Source organism: Solea solea, chromosome 16 (assembly GCF_958295425.1).
Source record: "Solea solea chromosome 16, fSolSol10.1, whole genome shotgun sequence".
NCBI lineage: Eukaryota > Metazoa > Chordata > Actinopteri > Pleuronectiformes > Soleidae > Solea > Solea solea.
This window is the reverse complement of record NC_081149.1, coordinates 5,146,759-5,168,438: the sequence shown is the minus strand read 5'-3', so window position 1 is coordinate 5,168,438 and position 21,680 is coordinate 5,146,759. Positions and strand designations below refer to the sequence as shown.

Genomic DNA, 21,680 nt, shown 5'->3' with positions numbered 1-21,680 from the left:
TTTTTAAAATATTGTATGGCGTACGAGATAGGGGGCGCCAAAATTGGAGATAATAATAATTTTTCATAACAGACAATGAAACTCTTATAACTTCGCGATGGAAGGTCTGATCCCAACCAAACTTGCTATAGTTGATGATGGTTAGTTGCTGAAGACGACTGTGTTGCTGAAATGGTACATTTTGAAAACAGCGCCTCCTGGTGGTGGTAGAAAATTCTAAAAAAACAAACTGTTACAACTTTGCCAATCCTGGTCCGATCTGAACCAAACTTGCAAGGATTGATGACAGTCCGGCCCTGAACACGTCTATATGAAAATATTCATTTTCAAATACAGCGCCCCCTGGTGACAGCAGACAGAATTACATTTATAGTTTTTGATGCTGCTCCAACAGGGATTGTTGTATCCACTTGAAACTTAGTATGTGGGACCCCAGACCCTTCCTCAACATGTCCGTAAAAGGTCACCTCCCTACAGGAAGTGGAACGCCCGAAACAGGAAGTAAAGTCTTACATTGTCCGATTGACACGAAACTAGATATGTGAGTTACTGGACCTTCCCTGAACATGTTTACGGAGACGCCGTTGACCGAACAGGAAGTCGGCCATTTTAAACAGGAAGTGCCCTCTAACTTTGCCGTACGTTGTCCGATCTGCACAAAACCTTATATGTGACACCAGGGACCTGTCCTGAGCATGTCCGTAAAAGGTCACCTCCCTACAGGAAGTGGAACGCCCGAAACAGGAAGTAAAGTCTTACATTGTCCGATCTGAACAAAACTTGATATGTAAGACATGGGAACTTCCCTGAACACGTTTACGGAGACGAACAGGAAGTTGGCGATTTTAAACAGGAAGTGCCCTCTAACTTTGCCGTACGTTGTCCGATTTGCACGAAACCTTTTATGTGACACCAGGGACCTGTCCTGAGCATGTCTGCAAGAGATGACCTCCCAACAGGAAGTGGAATGCCCGAAACAGGAAGTAAACTCTAAGATTATCCGATCTGCACAAAACTTGATATGTAAGACAGGGGAAGTTCCCTGAACATGTTTACGTACACGCACTTGACCGAACAGGAAGTCTGCCATTTTAAACAGGAAGTGCCCTATAACTTTGTCATACGTTGCCCGATCCCCCTCGAAATTTGGAACGACATGCGAAGGGACGCCGCTGAAAATAACTAGTACTGAAAATAACTAGTACTGAAAATAACTAGTACCGCGCGCGGTGAATGAACGGGTGAGAGCGCGAGGCACGCGGGGAGCCGTGGCACACGGCGACCCGCGTGGGTCGGCTCGAACCCGTTCAGAACCGCGCGCGGTACTAGTTATTTTCATTATTATTATTATTCTTATTATTCCTTAAAGTAAATCGCCTTTTTGAGGCCTTTCCCATACCCCAAAACTCACAGATTTTTGTGACCGCATCAATCGTGGTGTAAATTTACGTCTGAAAAAGGTTCGGGGAATGTGCGTCCAAAATTGAATGTGGGAGGGGCCAATAAGTGCGGCGCCACCTGTCCAAATTCACCATGACCAACACAAATATCGCACATGCACGAAATTCGGTACACATGTGTAGTGGGTCAGGATGAAGAAAAAATTACATTATGACCATGATCCAAACCCAACAGGAAATCCGCCATCTTGGGTTGATTGGCCATTTTTTGGCGATTTTGGCGAATTCGCAGCAATGGTATTTGAACTAACTCCTCCTAGAGTTTTCGTGCGATCACCTTCAAACTTGGTGAGGTCCCTGTGGACCAGTTGAGGAGCTCACGGTATCAAAAGTTTTTTCAAATGTCGCACGGCGCACGAGATAGGGGGCGGCAAAGTTCGTGATGATTCTGATGTTTCGCATCAGAAAAACAAAACTCTTATAACTTTGCGATGGAAGGTCCGATCCGAACCAAACTTGCTACCATTGATGATGGGCCATGGCTGAAGACGTCTATGAAAAAACGGTGAAGTTTGAAAACAGCGCCTCCTTGTGGTGAAAGAAAATACACAAAAAAAAAGTTTTTTTACGATTTCGGGAATAACTTTTACACAGATAATCGTACCGCACTCAAAATTGGTGACAACAGTCAAAACACATGGTAGATGATGCGTGATCAATATGACGACAAATCGTTTAACGGTGTTGCCATGGCAACGACGCAAAGTCGGATTTTTGGGACAAAAAATCAAACTGCTACAACTTCGCAAATCCTGGTCCGATCTGAACCAAACTTGCTAGGATTGATGATAGTCCGGCCCTAAAGACGTCTATATGAAAATATTCAATTTCGAAAACAGCGCCCCCTGGTGACAGCAGACAATATGACAGCTTGTATTTCAATTATCTCCTCCTAGAGCTTTTGTGCGATCACCTTCAAACTTGGTGAGATCAATGTGGACGAGTTGAGCATCAAAAGTTATCAAAAGCTTTTTAAAATATTGTATGGCGTACGAGATAGGGGGCGCCAAAATTGGAGATAATAATAATTTTTCATAACAGACAATGAAACTCTTATAACTTCGCGATGGAAGGTCTGATCCCAACCAAACTTGCTATAGTTGATGATGGTTAGTTGCTGAAACGGTACATTTTGAAAACAGCGCCTCCTGGTGGTGGTAGAAAATTCTAAAAAAACATACTGTTACAACTTTGCTAATCCTGGTCCGATCTGAACCAAACTTGCAAGGATTGATGACAGTCCGGCCCTGAACACGTCTATATGAAAATATTCATTTTCAAATACAGCGCCCCCTGGTGACAGCAGACAGAATTACATTTATAGTTTTTGATGCTGCTCCAACAGGGATTGTTGTATCCGCTTGAAACTTAGTATGTGGGACCCCAGACCCTTCCTCAACATGTCCGTAAAAGGTCACCTCCCTACAGGAAGTGGAACGCCCGAAACAGGAAGTAAAGTCTTACATTGTCCGATTGACACGAAACTAGATATGTGAGTTACGGGACCTTCCCTGAACATGTTTCCGGAGACGAACAGGAAGTCGGCCATTTTAAACAGGAAGTGCCCTCTAACTTTGCCGTACGTTGTCCGATTTGCACAAAATCTTATATGTGACACCAAGGACCTGTCCTGAGCATGTCCGTAAAAGGTCACCTCCCAACAGGAAGTGGAATGCCCGAAACAGGAAGTAAAGTCTTACATTGTCCGATTGACACAAAACTAGATATGTGAGTTACGGGACCTTCCCTGAACATGTTTCCAGAGATGAACAGGAAGTTGGCCATTTTAAACAGGAAGTGCCCTCTAACTTTGCAGTACATTGTCCGATTTGCACAAAACCTTATATGTGACACCAGGGACCTGTCCTGAGCATGTCTGCAAAAGGTGACCTCCCAACAGGAAGTGGAATGCCCGAAACAGGAAGTAAACTCTAAGATTGTCCGATCTGCACAAAACTTGATATGTAAGACAAGGGAAGTTCACTGAACACGTTTACGGACACGCACTTGACCGAACAGGAAGTCTGCCATTTTAAACAGGAAGTGCCCTATAACTTTGCCATACGTTGCCCGATCCCCCTCGAAATTTGGAACGACATGCGCAGGGACGCCGCTGAAAATAACTAGTACTGAAAATAACTAGTACTGAAAATAACTAGTACCGCGCACGGTGAATGAACGGGTGAGAGCGCGAGGCACGCGGGGAGCCGTGGCACACGGCGACCCGCGTGGGTCGGCTCGAACCCGTTCAGAACCGCGCGCGGTACTAGTTATTTTCAGTACTAGTTATTTTTATAATCTTGTTTCCCCCCCCCCCCATGTTTACAAGTTAATCCCCAGAATTAATCCCTGACATGAATCTGTTTATGTTGTAATCACAGGGAACTGGATTAACTGGTGCTTTCATGGGATTTAACGTCAAATCAAAGTCATTTCTGGATTAAATCTCAAACTTTTAATCACATAACTATTAATAGTATGTCTTTAGGTCAAAATATGACTTTTAATTATACACGCGTGTGTTTTTATGTCAAATATTTCACTTTTATATGATAATTATGAACATTTACCTCTTCTTAATCCGAAGCTCTGTCGACTTTTTTGTCATTTCCACTGTTTCTCTCATAATCTGAACCTTTTTGTCGCCACCCGACGCTTTATCGTATAATTCTGTATTTTTATTGTAAATTCTGGCGTTTTATCTCATCGTTTGAACCTTTGAACCTATGAATATTTATCTCAATTTCAATCTTTTCCTCGACTTTTATGATTTTGTTTTTTACCTTAAATTTTGTAAAATTTTGACTTTCCATGAAAAAAAAGACGAAGCCAGAATGTTTTTTTTCTATTTTTCAAAATAAGCAGAAAAGTTAAAATCACATTTTATGAGACGTTGTGTTGAATCCATGACTTTTTACTCGTGTAATTATGAATATTTATCTCATACATGTGTATATTTATTATTATTCTTATCTCAAACGACGTCTCTTTCTCTCACCATTTTGACTTTTTGTCTTGAAGAACTTTATTTATAAAGCATGTTAAAAACAACAACAGCTGAAACATCAATAAAACAAATAAAACTATCTCAGACCTTAATATTAGACCTAAAAACAAACACGTTTTATAGAGAATTGATATATTTTTTAAAGTTTAAATCAGATTTTCTGTGACAGGGTGAATCCCTGCAGGCGCTGACGTTGAATGAATGAATGAATGCATGAATAATTGATGCTCAGTCATTTAAGTCTCATTTGAAACGTGAGCCGTCATTGAAAACCTTTAATGTGTGAAACCTGTAACCTGTAACAAGTGTGACACACACACACACACACACACACACACTTATGGGTGAGCGAGTGAGAGAGGGGTGGGGGGAGCGACCCCACTGTGACCATCAGCGGAATCCTCCGGGGAGTGTGTGTGTGTGTGTGTGTGTGAAAAGTGTGTCTACAAGTGTGTCTGTGTGTGTGTGTTTGTGTGTGTGTCTGTGTAGGGAATGTTTAAATTATGACTTTTCATACAAAAGAATCACTTTTTTAAGCTCTTAAATCACATTTTTATTTCACAATTTCTGACTTTTATTTGTGTTTTTCAACTTTTTATCCCATAATTTCAGAAGTTCACAATGTTGACATTTTATTTCATAATTTAAACTTTTCAATCCAACATTGTTTATTTTTAGCTCATCAACTTTATCTCAGTATTATCACTTTTTAATCTCATCATTTCAACATTCCTGCTCCTAATAACATGTCATAATTTAAAATGTTAATCTTATGATATTAACATTTAAATTCATAATGTTGAAGTTTATCTCCAGTTTCTATCTCAATATTTGGACTTTTCAATCCAGCATTTTATCTCATAATTTTAAAAGAATTTATCTGAGTTTTTCAACTTTGTATCTCGTCATTTAAACTTTATTATCTAACAGTTTTTGATTTTTGTCTCAGAATGTTGACACATTTTGTAATTTTGAGACTTTATCACATGATTTCAACTGTTTGTCTCATAAATGGTGACTTTTGTGTAACGTTTATTCTCATGATTTCCAGTTTTGTCTCTCATTATCATGACTGTGTGTGTGTGTGTGTGTGTGTGTGGCAGCAGCAGCAGCAGCAGAAGGTCAGCCTCTGTTGTCTGACACTGATTTGTAAAGAGACACAAAAACGTCTCATTGAGCTGCTGCGGCTCCACTGTCTGCTGCACATACGTGGCCCCGCCCTCCCCTCACTCCCTGCCCTCCCCTCTGGCTGCTCGTCCGTCCTCTTCATGTGCTCTTTAAACACCAGCAGCAGACTGACACGAGAGTGACGGGACACAGGTTGTTTTGACAATGAGACCGAAAAGACATAAATATGAGCTTCACGCAGCAACATTTATTTATCGAAGTATAAATCCCCCCAAAAATGGACTTCATTCCAAAAGTTCCCACGAGTTAAATGAGTTTGAATCTTTCAAAACAAAGTTACTGTTGAGTCGACATCATATTTCTGAGGTTTCTGACACAATTATAAGATAAACGGTCAAATTTATGAGACACAACGTGTCAAAACTGTGAGATTATGAGATTAAAAACTGGGAAATTAATAATAAAGAATCAAGGTTTAGGAAATAAAATGTCAACATTGTGAGAGAAACAGTCGTGAAATTAATATAAAGTCCTAAAGTCAATGAGTTCAAAATGTTGAGATTATGAGATGGAAAATGAAATAATCAGATTCAAAAATGTGAAAGATTTGATAAAAGTTCGAAATGAAGAAATAAGTCAACAATATTGAGCTAAAATGTTGGAATGATGACATCTGAAAAAAAGGCTCAACTCTCCAAATATTGAGGGAAAAAAACCTGGAAACAAAACTCAAAATTATGAAATGAATCAAAGATATTAGATTAAAAAAAAAGTCATAATAATGAGATCAAAACTGGAAATTGTGAGAATAAACATTAACATCATTTATGAGACAAACTGTTGAAGAAATGTGATAAAAGTTTCAAAATAATCGACAGAAATCAAATGTTAGATTAAATAGTTGAAATGATGAGATACAAAGTGTCTGAAATGTTTGAAAAAAAGTCTTAATAATGAAGTAAAATGGTGAAATAAGATGAATCATAAAATAATTTGATTTAGAAAAAAAGTCCAAATATTGGGACATTAGATTAAACATTCAAAATGATCAAACAAGTCAAGTTATTATGAGTGGGATTGTTAATATTATGAGATAAACTTTCCAAATGATGAAAAAACTCAAATAAAAGTCAAAAACTGTGAGAGTAAAAATGTGATTTAAGCTCTAAATAATTTAAACATCTTCAAATCAAACACTTGTTTCACACACACACACACACACACACACACACACACACACGTAAACAAACACCACACCGTCATCCCATTGTCACAGTCTGGAGGTGACCTCTCTCTCTCTCTCTCTCTCTCTCTTTCTCTCTTTCTCTCTCTCCCTCTCTCTCCCTCTGTGTCTCTCGCCCCTTCTCTCTTTCACTGTCGAACACAAGCTGTTGCTCCGTCCCCTCGGGCCACTCCCTCTCTTGTCCTCTCGTCTTGTCTCCCTCCCCTCGCTCTCCGTCCCCACCTGTTGTTGCACCGACCGCATTGTTGTTGACCCTCTTGTTATTTTACGTCCCTCTCGAGGTCCCCGCCCCTCTCTGAGCCTCTCCCTCTCTCTCTCTTCCTGGCCCCGGGTATAAAACCCAGGGTGGAGACACTCGAGCGGGGACACACTCTCGTCTCAGCTTCCACAGGAGAGGACAGCGTCCCGGCACAAGCGAGCGTCAACAACAGAAAAAAAGCCCCCACATTTGGACATTTGACTCATCGGGACATGCACATGGACGGAGACGTGGCCGTGTCTCTGTGGTGTGAGGAGGTGGAGGACGAGCAGAGTCGGGAGCAGGGCCGCACGCATCAGGGCGATGTCCTCAGGGCGTCCCCCCCGCTGCTGCGGGCGGCGTGGGACCCCACGGTGTCGGGACAGCGTGTCGTCCAGAGGCTGCTCCACGTGGAGGAGAGGTACACGCCGTCCGCACTCTACGTCGCCCTCGTCCAGAGAGAGCCGGCGCGCAGGGAGGAGCTCGCCAAGTGGGCGCTGGAGGTATGACACTCTCCGTCTCCGTCCACTCTGTCCCTGAACCCGTGCGTCCTAGTGAAGACGCTGACGTGTGTGATCGTGTGTGTCTCTTCTCTTCTTCAGGTCTGCTGTGAGTGCGGCTGCGACGAGGCCGTCTTCCCGCTGTCCGTGTCTCTGATGGACAGGTTCCTGTCCGCCTCGCTGTCCCTGCCCGTGTCCCCGTACTGTCTGGTCGCCGGCTGCGTCCTCATCGCGTCCAAACTGGCAGAGTGCGACAACGTCAGTGCCGACACTCTGTGCGCCGCCGCCGAGTACGACTTCACGCCCTCGACCCTGCGGGTGAGTCACCTGACCTCACCTGACCTAATCTGACCTAATCTGACCTCACCTGACCTCAGCTGGACGTGTGGACGTCTTCACTGTCTCAGAACAACATCACTGCCCTGAGTTCGACCTCTTTAGAACCAGTCAAACCTGGATTTTTAGTCATATCACATCAAGTTTTACTCATTTTTGTGCCATATAATCGTCATACGGAAACATTAAAGGTCCAGTGTGTGGGCAGAATAGGGACTAGACAGAATAGGGGCAGAAATTCCGAAAAAAAGTCTTTAAAAAGTAGTAACTGTGAGTTAAGTGTCATAACTTAGTGATAGAAACTCAAAATTGTGGAGAAAAAAAGTCAATATTTTGAGATTAAAAGTCCTAATTGTGAGATAAAATGTAATTGTTACAGATGAAAAGTCGAGATAATGTTGAGACAAACTCGTCAGTGTGAGACAGAAGGGAATAATTAAAAGATAACATGTCATAATTATAAAATAAGAAATAAAAATGAGATTAAATGTCAAAGTTAAGTATATCATTAGAGATTAAGAAAAAGGTCACAATTTCAGAAATAGAAGGAAAAAAAGTCAAAAATGTTGATAAAAGTCAAAGTTGTGAGTTAAAAAGTCTTCATTTTTAAAATGAAGTGAAAATATGAGACAAAATGTCAACAAACGACAGACAAACACCAACATTTTTCCGTCTTCCATCAGGAGATGGAACGCGTTGTCCTCGCCACCCTCAGGTGGGACACAGCGGCGGTGACCCCTCAGGACTTCCTCCCTCACTTCCTGTCCTCTGTGGAGCAGCAAAGAGGAGGAAGAGGAGGAGACAGCGGTGAGGAGGAGGACGACGAGGAGCTTCTGTCCACCCTCAGGAGACACAGTGACACTCTGGCTGCCATGTGTGTGTGTGACTCTCGCTTCCTGGGAGCTCCGCCCTCTCTCGTCGCCGCCGCATCACTCAACTGTGCACTGAGGGGCCTCAGCAGCAGCAGGGGCCACAGGGACCCCGCTCAGCTGACTTTTCTTAGGGACCAACTGGCAGAGCTGTGTCACACTGACCCGGTGAGGAGACTGAATGACTGAATGAATGAATGAATGAATGAATGAAGGAAGGAATGAATGAGGAAAGATTTATTTGAACAAACTAACTCAGTTGTTCTTTGTCTAAAATCATACAATTGTAAAAGTGCACAAGTGAGTCTGAATCTTTTAGACACTGTGTATGAAAACTGCGTGATAAAATGTCAATATTGTAAGATTAAAAAAGTTACAATTCTGAGATTAAAGTCACAGTTATTGATATAAAAAGATCTAAATAGAGATAGAAAACTCAAAATGTTGGGATACAAAGTAACTATTTTCAAATAAAGGGGTATAATTACAGACAAAAAATGTGAAATTGTGTGATAAAATGTCAACATTATAAGATATAAAGTAAAAATTGTGAGATTTTAAAAGAGACAATGAGATAAACAAAAAGAGTCTGTTGTGAAATAAAAAACTTAAATTACAAGGTCACAACTAGAGACAGAAAAATGGTGGCATAAATAAGATATAAGAGATTAAAAGTTATAACTGTGAGACAAAAAGTCAGTTGTGACATAAACAAGGTTTAACTGCAGACTTTGTGGGACCAGAACGTGTCTTTGGTGGAAGTAAATGTGTAAAAAAGTGTTGTCTACAGCCGTGCGCTTGCCACCAACCGCTAGTTAGCGTTAGCCTCTTCCCCGCTAGCAGTGGCAAGCTAACCGCTGACTAGCTTATTAGCCTGCTATGGGAGCAATTTCAATGAAAAGTCAACATTGTGTGATCGAGAAGTCATAATTGTGAGATAAGTGAAAAAAAGGCATAGTTATGATCTTAAAAAGCAATATCACAACAAAATAACAGATTTAAACTTTATTCTGCCTTTAAACTTGAATGTTAAACATTATTTATTTTAATTTTTTTTCCCTTTGGGTCACTTTTTTTTGAAGAATAAAACATTTTAATGGAGTTTTACTTATAGAAACATTTGTGTTGTATTTTCCATGTCTAACACAGAGAGATATTTGCGTTTTAACCCTGTGTTTGTTTGTCGTCGCTCTCTTGTTTGTCCTCAGCTCGTCCTGGAGTCTTACAGTGACATGATCGAGTGCGGCCTCAGGCAGCGGCTGAACAGTGGCATTCAACAGAGACATGCGGACAAGGACGAGGACGTGGAGGACGAGCGCGCCGGGACACCCACAGACATGAGAGACATTGATTTCTGAATCAAAAGTGTGAATCAATCAAAAAGCTTCACGTTCATCAGTCAAACTGATATAAATTGAAAAATGACCTCAAAAATGCTCAGCCGTGGTTTGACATGTTTTAAAATTATTATTATTATTATTATTATTGAGTGTTTCTATTAATTTATTTCAACTTTATTTATTCCTCAACTCCGTGTTTTCCATGTGCCATATTTTTATTATTATCTATTTTCTATTTGTTATTTTATTCTAGGATTAGATGCTGTTTTTCTATTTATATTATATTTAATTTAATATTATTATTATTATTATTATTATTATTATTGTTGTTATTATTATTACCACGTGCAATTGTGTGATTTTTTTGTGACCTTTCAATGCTAATTTATTTCAACACGCCTTGACTGTGTTTTTTTTGTACTGAATTTAATATACAGCAAATCTATTTTTCAAACAATTAAAATGTTTTGTACATAACAAACACATTTGGTGTGCTTTTTATTTCTAATGTGTTTTTATCAATGTATTCATTTAGCTATTTATTTATTTATTTATTTAGCTATCTAGCTAGCTATCGTTTGATGATGCCTTCAAATGCTATTCGGAACATTTTGCGAACTTGAAATGGCAGCTTTCAAGGTTTCAGAAAATTTTGAAAACAATTACATAAATACATGTTTTTACTCGTAAAATAGGTAAATGGATGTAATAATTAAATTTAGCATTCGGTTTACGTTCGTTTTCATGACAAATCAGTATTTTACTGCTGTCCCTGAAAGCGGCACAGCGCCTCGCGTCATGACGTCAACATTTTGCGACACAAGTACACGTCCGAGATTGCAGCATTAGGAATCAGGAATTAAAGATTGAACTGCTGTGGTAAGTTTGTTTTTAAAAGACATTCCTCTGCAGTGACATATTTAATTTTATGGATTTAACTACTACTCAGTATTTCATGTAAAGTGTTAAAATGATGAGAGAAATGGCGCTGAAAGAACGGTACTAGATGTTTTCCCTGCAACAGCCACGGCTACAATTAGCCATTTACATCGCTGTTAAGATTAAACTCTTTAAGAACGAAGGAGTGCTTTAATGTTGTTGAAATCCCACGTTAGTTTTCACACACATCTCACGTGTGATTGCAGCCACAGAAATGTCTAGGTTTCGGTTCTAAAATGTTGTTGTCGCATCATCCCCCAATTCGTGAGCTCGTTAGCTATAACCACCTACAAATAAAAAAACAATGCCATGAAACCTTTTTATTCTCATTAAAATGTGCTTCTATATGTTCTATACTTAATATTTAACACTCCCGGTGTCCCACAGCGACTGTGTCCTTGTCATATTGTGTCAAATTTCCCGTAAGATTTCATACTTGAAACCGCACGAAGAAAATTTGATATTTTATTTTGGTTTTTACCTCGGTGTTTAATGATTACAAAAAAGTGATGACTTTTTCAGCTTATATGAATCTCTAAGGTCACATTGTGCATTCGGCTTATAGTTATAATAATAGTAATACTAATAATAATCAACAGCCACTGCCAAATCTCGTTGTCTAAAGCCAATGCACTGTTAATAGTGACTACTTTGACATATAGGACATTTTGTTTCACGTTTATCCCCTTATACATTCTGTTATTATATGTATATGGGTATTTAGTAAATTATATCACGTATAAGGTTATAAACATGAGACTCAAACCCATTCATAAGCAGTTCTGTGTCATGTTTATACCTTATACCTGATGTTATGTTCATGTAGTTTCAAAAAGTGAAGGTGTCATCTAGAACTGCCTGCAACCAATAAATCATTTTCATAATCGATAAATCAGTCAGGTTTTAGTGATTTCTTTGTTATATGGAGCAAAGAAACTGGAAAATAAACACATTTAAGAAGCTGAGAAATCAGAAAACTAGTTTTAATTATTGAATAAATACTAAAACCATTAATCCACGGGTCTCAAACTCATGGGTGAACAATATTAATTAATAAGTGGGCGCTTAAGTAATTTTAATTTCTAATCACCACACAGATCATTTTTCCTGAACTGTTGGACGTTCTCCACCTGACCAGCCCTTCACCCCCTCCTGACCAGACTAGAAGTTCACTGGCCCCCAGGTCAGTTTGAGTCCCTCGGATTATTATCAAATAATCGTTGTGGCCCTAATGTCATGATGTGACTATTTTAATCAGTCCCTCGTCTTCTGTGTTTTATTGTGAAGGAGGATGAGGCTGCTGCTGCTGCTGCTTCTCTCCGTCTCTGCCAGTGTGTGGTCGGTGCCCATCGAGCGCAATGGAGGAAACCAAGAAGTCAAAGAGGAAGAGCAGGAGGAGAATGGGGTCATTTGTGCTTTTTTGTCTTTGTTATTCTACCACACATGATGAGATATATATATATATATATATATATGTATATGTATGTATGTATATATATATATATAAATAAATAAATAAATAAATAATATGCACTCACACTCTGTTGCAGGACACCGGGCTTTACTACGACAGGTATCTGAGAGAGGTGATCGAGGTTCTGGAGACAGACCCTCACTTCAGAGAGAAGCTGCAGACGGCTAACACAGAAGATATTAAGGTATTTATTTAAGGTTTTTTTTGTGTTGAACCTGTTTCAGTCACACACAAGCTTTTCTCCTTACCCGTGTGTGTGTGTGTGTGTGTGTCTGTGTGTATTAATGTGTGTGTGTTGTCCATCAGAACGGTCGTCTCAGTAAAGAACTGGACCTGGTCAGTCATCACGTCAGGACTCGCTTGGATGAGCTGAAGCGTCAGGAGGTGTCTCGTCTCAGGATGCTGCTGAAGGCCAAAATGGACAGCACCAACACACAGAGTGAGTATGTGTGTGTACGTTTGTGTACGTGTGTGTAATGGGCTATGAGGACAAATTTTGATCTTTAAAGGATTTTTTGAGGGTGAAGACTTGGGTTTAGGTTAAGCTAAGGCTTAGGCATTAACTAGTTACGGTTAAGTTAACACTTTGTTAAGGCTGTCTAAATGAATGATGTTTCTTAAATGTCTTGTTTTGTCCAAAAAAAAAAATTTACTTGTGATATGAAGCTAAGAAAGCAGAAACCAGAACCTGAAAATCAGAGAAACTGGTTTTAATTATTAAAGGGGACATATTATGCAAAATCAACTTTTTAACCATTTCAATACTTATATTTGGGACTCTGTTACCACCCACCAGTAAGTTTACTTGGAGAGCTCCACCTTAGCTCCACCTTGTCCCTATAAAATGTGAGAGTGCAGCCGAGGGAGGAAGAGCGGTATTATGTCAACGTGGAGGGACAAGTGTGCTGTTGGTGGCTGCACAGTGGAGCACAGTGTTTTACACAAACTTCCAGCCTCAGAGGATTTTATATATGAAGCTAATGTGCCGGATAAAGTCAGCAAAAGTCGTGTGTTCGCACCACTTGGCATCAGACTGCGGCCAGCGGTCGCCGTATTTAGTCAGCGACCGTATTTCACCGACGCCCCAAAACAAATCTCTGAAACAAAAAATGATTCTCTGTTTTTTCAGTAAAATCAGTTATTTCCACACAGAGACATTTTTCTTGTACATACAGCATGTTTGTCGGTCGTCCAGTGTGTTGTTTAGTCATAGATGTGTTGTTGTTGTTAACTGTGCAGGAGAGCAGATGGACCACGCCTCCCTGCTCAGGCAGTTTGAACATCTGGATCCACACAATCAAAACACGTTTGAGGCCAAAGACCTGGAGCTGCTCATCTCCACGGTAAGAGCCCAGCAGTCAGTGATGAAAGCCGTCCATGATGTGTTATGATCTGGTTTTTTTTAAGCTATAAAGATTTTTATAAAGCTTCCTGCACCAAATTCCATATAGAAAATAAGCGATTTTACATCACGGCCCATGGATGTTGTCGATCCAGCGCTGCCTCCATCAGTAAGTTTAAGTGTTTCGTGACTTCAGTGTTTGAATTCCTTCGTTCAGCGTCACCTAAGTGACACAAACCGACCACACGAGGCAGCAGCACACAAGCAGCTCCCGTGTTTCCACAAGATTAAATCACCACTTTTCTCTATGGACTTTGGTCTGATATATTCAGCATTTAAATATGATGGGGTTGGACAATTTTTTTCTAAAAGGAATTAATTAAGATTACAGTTTAATTTGCTGTGACTAGGGCTGCAACTCATGATTATTTTCATCATCAAGTAATATGTTGATTATTTCCCCAATTAAGAGAATAGTTTGGTCCTTATTTGGTCAAAAAAAATTTAATTATCCAGTTTTAAATTATTTCTTTGTTATGTCGAGCAAAGAAACCAGAAAATATTCACATTTAAGGAGAAGGTTAATTGTTGCAGTCTTAGTTGTGATGTAATATTTTGAGTCACGCTTCAGTTTGGTCTAGTTTGGCTGTGTCATAGATTTTAAACCTCATGAGATATTGTCACAGAAAAACGTAATTCAAAGATGATAAGTCAATTTTTTAGAATTGGCTTAAGAACCTAAAACAAACCAAAAACCTCTCTGTCCAGGCCACAAAGGACCTGGAGAACTACGACGCTGAGCGACACGAGGAGTTCAAGCGCTACGAGATGCTGAAGGAGCACGAGAGGCGGGAGTATCTGAAGGGCCTGGACCAGGAGAAGAGGGAGAAGGAGGAGAAGAGGATGCAGGAGCTGAAGGAGAAACACAGCCAGCATCCCAAAGTCAACGCTCCGGTGAGCGACAGGGAAACGTCCGTGTTTGTTTTTCGGAGGAAACGGGTGAAGGAAAAATCGAGATTTTTGAACGCATTTTTCCTGCTCTGTGTTCAGGGTAGCGTCGCTCAGCTGCGGGAAGTTTGGGAGGAGACGGACGGACTGGATCCGCAGGAGTTCAACCCTAAAACCTTCTTTAAACTGCACGGTGGGTCTCTAAACTCAACACCTCATTGAGATTTAGATAAAGCATATTTATCACACTTCTCCTCCTTGTTTTAGACACAAACGAAGACGGGCTTTTAGACGAGCAGGAGTTGGAGGCTCTCTTCACGAAGGAGGTAAAAAAAAAGAAGAGCTCAGAAAGATCTCCTGAGGGAACATGACGATTACGATCGTCGGTTTTAGCTCGTCCTTTAAGGAATTAAAAGTTTTTATGTTGATGCTGAGAGCGTCCCTGCTGCTGCCCGCTAACATCTCTTCATCTCCCACTTCCTCCAGCTGGAGAAAGTCTACGACCCAAAGAACGAGGAGGACGACATGATGGAGATGGAGGAAGAGAGACTGAGGATGAGGGAGCACATCATGAACAACGTGAGTCTTCACTACTTTCTCTCATCTCCCTGCTCTTGTTAATGGGTTAATTTAGTATTCTGATTATGAAAACCTTAAAAAAAACTTTCTACTATGGCAGACAGTTTGGGAGGTCAAAGGTCAAGGTCAAAAATATCTTATTGGCCCTTTTGGACGTTAAATTGCTTTTAAAAAAACATGTTAACATTGTTTTAGTTAAGAGAAACCTGTGTAGACGGAAACTTCCATGGTCAGTGGAGGTTAAATAAACATTGTGGTTGTGATTCTAATTTTCTCTGTACAATAAGTCAAATGTATCAGTATTCATTGGTGATATATCTGGAGCTGAATATGCCTCACTCTTTCCCTCCAAGTGTGTTGGATGAATTTATGAAGCCTTCAGTTAAACATGGAAACTCCAAATATGTTTAGTTTTCTATTGTAAAAACCTCGGTGGCCTCAGCTGACCCCAGCTCCTGACATAAATATAAAACCTTTGAACTGATGAGAACGTCTTCATGTCTGTGTTTTTGAAGGTGGATACAAACAAGGACCGACTGGTCAGCCTGGACGAGTTCCTCAAATCCACAGAGAAGCGGGAGTTTCATAATCCTAGAGAGTGGGAGGTAATGAGGAGTGGATCAGTCTTATTTTTATGTGTGTTTACATATGTGTATATGTGTGTGTATATATGTATGTACATATATGTGTGTGTGTGTGTGTGTGTGTGTGTATATATATATATATATATATATATATATATATATATATATATATATATATATATATATATATATATATATACATATATATATATGTGTGTGTATATATGTTCAATGTGGTTCAAGTTGTATGTATGTCTATATATATACATATACGTGTGTGTGTGTGTATTTATATATATATATATATATATATATATATATATATATATATATATATATATATACATATATGTGTGTGTGTGTATATATGTTCAATGTGGTTCAAGTTGAGGTTTGCCGTCTGCACGGGGGGCGTGTGCTGCAGCAGGACTGGTTTGTTCTCAGAGAGGCGTTTTAAGTGCCGTGAAGAACATTGTGAGTGTCTATGAACTCTGTGGTTGTACAGTTTGTCCTGCTGAAGAATAAATGACATCACATGAATGTTTTGACTGTAATGAGGGCAGCTGCAGCAGAACGAGGCCGTTTGAACTCCGGGCTGAATCCATGTCAGACCCGGAGTTGTCCGCTTGATTTGGGACATCCCAGTGTAGACGGTACATTTGTGGCCCAGGACTCTGAAATTTGAATTCACCTCATGCTGTTTACATCTAACTGTGATGTGAGACATCAGCGAAAGTCTGTTGTGTATATTGACCTGATAATGTCACTGTTAGACAGACTTTAACAACAGCAAACTGACGTTTCTCTCCCGAAAAAATCGTCGATTTTACCTCACTGGGGCACAGGTGCTGCTGGTCCTCTGCTGCCTCGTGTGGCCAGTTTGTGTCACTGACACAATCCAGACTGAAGGATTCCAAACACCGAAGTCACAAAATAACATGTTAAAATATTGTGATGGTGGCAAAAGTGGATGAACAGCTCCCATGTGCTGCGATGTTAAATCGGGAGAGCGAGAGGTTTACAAAGATTCACAAATGTCCTTCGTTCATTCATGTTTTTTATTTTGTTTTTTTTCCTCCAGACTCTGGACGCCAAGCCGGCGTACACGGAGGAGGAGCTGCAGCGCTTTGAGGTGGAGCTCAGGGACAAAGAGGAGGAGCTAAAGAGGAGGGTGGAGACTCTGCACCAGGAGCAGGAGCTGCTAAACGAGAGGGGCAAAGCGCTGGAGGCCCAGAAGAGGGAGTACCAGCAGGTAACTGAGCCACAAGACCTGACCCTGTTCAGATCCATGTTTTTGTTTTCTGCACTCAGTCGAGTCCTGGTCCTGCCTCTGATTTTCCCTCATGTGACCTTTAATAAATAAAAATGCACCTAAATCTATGTAAAACTGCTGTTATACACTATAATTTATTCTTTTGTCTATATTTCTATCGTGTTTTTCAGGCGGTGTTAGAGATGTCTCAGAGACAGAAGGAGCAGCAGGTGGCAGATGCGCTGCCCCCTGCTGGTCCTAACGGAGAACTGCAGTTTCAACCAAAGGCACCGCAACCTGAAGAGAAAGGTAGAAAAAAAAAAGCTTGAGAAATGAAAACTGTGTTCGGTGTGAATTTAATCTGACAGTGAATATTCTCCTTCTGCTCTTTATTTCTATTTATTCTTCATCCTCTTCTTTCTTTGTCTTTTTCTTTTTGTTCTTCATCTTCTATTCTTTTGTCTAAATGTTTGTCTTCTTCTTCATCATCTTTTGTTCCTTCTTCTCGTCGTCTTCTTCTCCATCTATTCCCTCTTTTCCCCTTCTTCTTTTATCCCTTCTCCTTTGTATCTCCTTACTTCTCCTTCTTCTTCTCCATCTATTCCCTCTTTTCCCCTTCTTCTTTTATCCCTTCTCCTTTTTATCTTCTTACCTCTCCTTCTTCTCCTCCTATTCCCTCTTTTCCATTCCTTCTTCTCTTTTTTGTCTTCTCCTTATTCTATTCATTCTTTTCCTCTTTTCCTTCTTTTATACCTTCTTCTCCTTTTCCTCTCCTCCTCATTCTATTCCTTCTTTTCCATCCCTTCTCTTTTTGTCTTCTTTTTCTTTTCATTCTTCTTTTACTCTTCTTCTTCTATACCTTCTCCTCATTCTGTTTCTTCTTCTCATTCTCCTTCTGTTCCTTCTTGTCCTCCCCTCCTCCTTCTTTTCTTACTTCTTCTATTCCTTCCCTTTTATTCTTCTTTTTCTGTTTCTGCTCCTCCTCTCCTTATTGTCGTTCACAGAAACAAAAGCTGATCAGGAGGCTGAAGTCCCAAATAATCTTCCTGCCGAGCCTCCACAGAACCTGCCTGTACAGCCTTAACACACACACGCACACACGCGCACACACACACACACACACACACACACACACACACACACACACTCTCTGATTTGCACTGATACACACACACACTGGTGTGAATTCAGACAGACTCTATTGTTGTCGTCGTATCGTTTGTTCGTGTCTGTGGTCGACGTTGGTATTTTCATCGTATTCTCAGAAATCCGTCAGTGTTGAAACATTCAAATACACCTCTGAAAGAAAAATAAAGTCTTTATTTAAAACATCTTAACTTCACACACACGTGTCATTATCTGCATCTACACCCAACATTTGGGCGGCGATATGAGTTTAAAATGATTATATCCCAATATTCCATCAGGATGTCGCAATAATATTTATGAATGATGTTTTTGCGATATTTCAAAATGAGTGGAGAAAGTGTTTAGTTTTGATATGGAATGATATAAATATAATAAAAACAACATTTATGATGTGAAATGACTGTTTAAATAACACAAATAAACAGAAATAACTTTTTATTAAGTTCGGGCCGCTAACAGTCGGGAGGGAAAAAAGACATACAGTGAAATATGGCAATATTATATCACTTTTGAGATGCCAGGAATCACATTTTTAATCATATCGTTTTTAAATAAACAAATGTTTGGTGGATTAGCATTAAAAAAAAAAAGTTAAGTCAAAAAAAGTTAGTTAAATATCATGATAAAGAATTGTGATTTAAATATTCCGATCATATCGTTAGTTAAATATTGTGATAAAATATCATTAAATGTTGTGATAATAATTTGTTAGTTAAATATCGTGATATCTTGACTTAAATATTGTGATGATATCTTATTGTGGCTTATATATCGCGATCATTTTGTATTGTGACTTAAATATTGTGATAATATATCGCTAGTTAAATATCATGATAATATCTTATGGTTAGTTAAATATTGTGATATCTTGACTTAAATATTGTGATGATATCTTATTGTGGCTTATATATCGCGATCATTTTGTATTGTGACTTAAATATCATGATAATATATCGCTAGTTAAATATCATGATAATATCTTATGGTTAGTTAAATATTGTAATATCGTATTGTGACTTAAATATTGTGATAATGTTGTACTGTGACTTAATATCGTGATCGTATCGTGACTTAAACATTGTCATTACATTGTATCGTTGTGTCTCTGGCGAGACCCTTCGGGCCACTCAAAGTGGATTGTGGGGGCCTAATGTGTGCGAGTTTGACACCATGGATAAATCTGAATGTTTGGGGGGGGGGGTCGTCCTCTCCTCCGCTGTCATGGCTCCCTGGGGAGTCGCTGACAGAACAGGACGCTCCCCGGCCGCATTCCTATCAGCATTCCTCTGACCCGCTGACCTCCCATGACCCTGCAGGGCCCCGCCCCTCCTGGTGTCCACGCAGCTGCTTCCTGTCCATCAGCGCTGTCATCACGGCGGGATGAAGACGCAAGAGAGGACACAGTTATTTATCCATTTGGTTAGTTATTTATGTTTCTCACAGAGAGTTAAGAAAAACAACACAGAGACAGAATTAAAATCAAATAATATGAAGTTTAAGATTATAATCCATTAAAAAATTATGTTTCAAAGAACGTTAAAAGACATTAAAAATAATTAAAGGGTTAAAAATGTGGAAGACATAAAGTAAATTAAGACAAGATTAGGTTGAAATAATATTTGATTATGGATATGGGAGAACAAAAGATTTTAAATGTTTAAAAATAAGTTTATTTACAAGGACTTAAACCCTTTTATTATTGATGATGATGATAATAATAAAGTACCAATAGGTAAAAACAAAAAGCTGCACTGGGTTTAAAACATATTGATATTTATTTATTCCTTATATGAGAAGAGTAAAACATTTTTACAAGTATTTAACAGGAAAATGTGGAAGAAAACGTCAGTGAGAAGAAGAATCACTGATGATAATCAGGTACAGACACACGTTTGTATGTTGACATGTTTATTTGTGTTTACACAGAAGTTCATCATCACACAAACAAATGACTCCATTTACATTCAAACTAAAGAAAACTTGTCTTCACGTTTACTCTTCACAACCTCCTGTTGTGATTTGTTTTGTCATGTTTGTGTGTGATGTCATGTCATGTGTGATGTGATGTGTGTGATATGTTGTATGTCATGTGAAGTGTGATGTCATGCCGTGTGACACCCCTCAGAAAACGACCTGCATGATGTTGTGTGTCTTTCATGTTATGAGACACTGTTAATGTTTGAAAAAAAAAAAAAAAAAAAACTTAATTCACTCATTCACTCATCCATTCACAGTCCAGTCTGAAGAACCTGCAGCTCAGGTATTATTATTTTTATTTTTATTTTTATTTCCGTCACACGACAGAACTAAAATTTAAATTGGATTTTTCTCTTCAGGTCGACAACCTCTCTGAGCAGGACATTACGTCATCTCCACCCCTCCTCACCCCTCCCTCCCCCTTCCTTACCTTGGGCATTAAAACCCCGCCCCTGTCGCGCTGTGATTGGCCGAGAGACTGAATCTGTGTGATCTGCAGACTGGAAACTTCTTATCATCATGACGAGCAGGTGATTTAGTCACAGGGAAGCTGCAGAGTCATTTATTTCAATGAAAACAAGATCTTTTATTGATAATTAAACAAAAAAAAAAAAGCCTGTACATGAATGAAAAATCAACAAAATTCACATTTATGGTTGTTTTAAGTTCTTTGTTGCAGAGTGTGACATTTTAAAAGTTCTTCATAACCTTTAATTTTACATAAAAGTGAAAGTTTTAGACACAGCAGTTCAAAAGTTAAAGCACTGGTGCTGTGCACTACTACTGTTTGGACACCAGGGAGTGGAAGTGTTTAATTTATTTTGTCAAGTTTTAGTGATCACTGCGATAAGAATGAGCTGAGAAACAAGCTGCTGTGGTGATGAAGATGATGATGATGATGAGGTTAAAATGAGAGGGTGAAAAAGAAGAGGAGAGCAGTGAGGTGAGGACGTGAAGGTACCACGAGCTGCTCCTTTAAGAGTCAGCATCCTTCACAGGAGGAGGGAGAGGTGAGGGAGGATGAAGGGATGGAGATGAAGTTACATGGGAACACCACGCCCACGAGCGGAAGTGTCGTTCTTATGCCTTCACAATAAAAATGTCTGTCTGTATATTTTATTATTACGTTATTGTTCTTTTTTTTCACTGCTTAGATATTGATAATATATTTAAATATTTACATTTATGTACTTTATATTTACACTTTTACTCTTTTTTTAGCCGTTTCATGACACTGGTTATTGATGTCACTTTTTATAATGTTATGTCATATGACGTGACACATTATGTTAAACTACTACGCCATGTGGTCATG

At 39.5% G+C, this 21,680-nt stretch overlaps 2 protein-coding genes across 2 annotated transcripts; both read left to right on the top strand.

Moving 5' to 3' along the window:
• The first annotated feature begins 6,959 nt into the window (after window positions 1-6,959).
• ccndx (cyclin Dx) lies at window positions 6,960-10,212 on the top strand. The gene is made up of 4 exons (XM_058654364.1): window positions 6,960-7,579; window positions 7,679-7,894; window positions 8,596-8,949; window positions 9,990-10,212. The coding sequence occupies exons 1-4, from the start codon at window positions 7,310-7,312 to the stop codon at window positions 10,137-10,139; spliced, it is 990 nt and encodes a 329-aa protein (XP_058510347.1). The 5' UTR covers window positions 6,960-7,309; the 3' UTR covers window positions 10,140-10,212.
• Window positions 10,213-10,918: 706 nt separating this feature from the next.
• On the top strand, window positions 10,919-18,570 carry nucb1 (nucleobindin 1). Its single transcript, XM_058653553.1, has 14 exons — window positions 10,919-11,000; window positions 12,158-12,243; window positions 12,348-12,465; window positions 12,611-12,718; window positions 12,841-12,973; window positions 13,774-13,877; window positions 14,645-14,830; window positions 14,927-15,017; window positions 15,092-15,150; window positions 15,311-15,403; window positions 15,919-16,008; window positions 17,069-17,239; window positions 17,431-17,548; window positions 18,244-18,570. Exons 3-14 carry the CDS (start codon window positions 12,352-12,354, stop codon window positions 18,321-18,323), a joined length of 1,347 nt encoding a protein of 448 aa, XP_058509536.1. The 5' UTR covers window positions 10,919-11,000; window positions 12,158-12,243; window positions 12,348-12,351; the 3' UTR covers window positions 18,324-18,570.
• Window positions 18,571-21,680: the final 3,110 nt, after the last annotated feature.

Excerpts from the sequence above, each read along its gene's own strand:
- ccndx (XM_058654364.1), top strand. The coding sequence starts at position 7,310 with ATGCACATGGACGGAGACGTGGCCGTGTCTCTGTGGTGTGAGGAGGTG. Across the intron at positions 7,580-7,678 it reads TCGCCAAGTGGGCGCTGGAG|GTCTGCTGTGAGTGCGGCTG; the intron begins GTATGACACTCT and ends TCTCTTCTTCAG. Across the intron at positions 7,895-8,595 it reads TCACGCCCTCGACCCTGCGG|GAGATGGAACGCGTTGTCCT; the intron begins GTGAGTCACCTG and ends GTCTTCCATCAG.
- nucb1 (XM_058653553.1), top strand. The coding sequence starts at position 12,352 with ATGAGGCTGCTGCTGCTGCTGCTTCTCTCCGTCTCTGCCAGTGTGTGG. Across the intron at positions 15,404-15,918 it reads GGGAGCACATCATGAACAAC|GTGGATACAAACAAGGACCG; the intron begins GTGAGTCTTCAC and ends GTGTTTTTGAAG. Across the intron at positions 16,009-17,068 it reads ATAATCCTAGAGAGTGGGAG|ACTCTGGACGCCAAGCCGGC; the intron begins GTAATGAGGAGT and ends TTTTTCCTCCAG.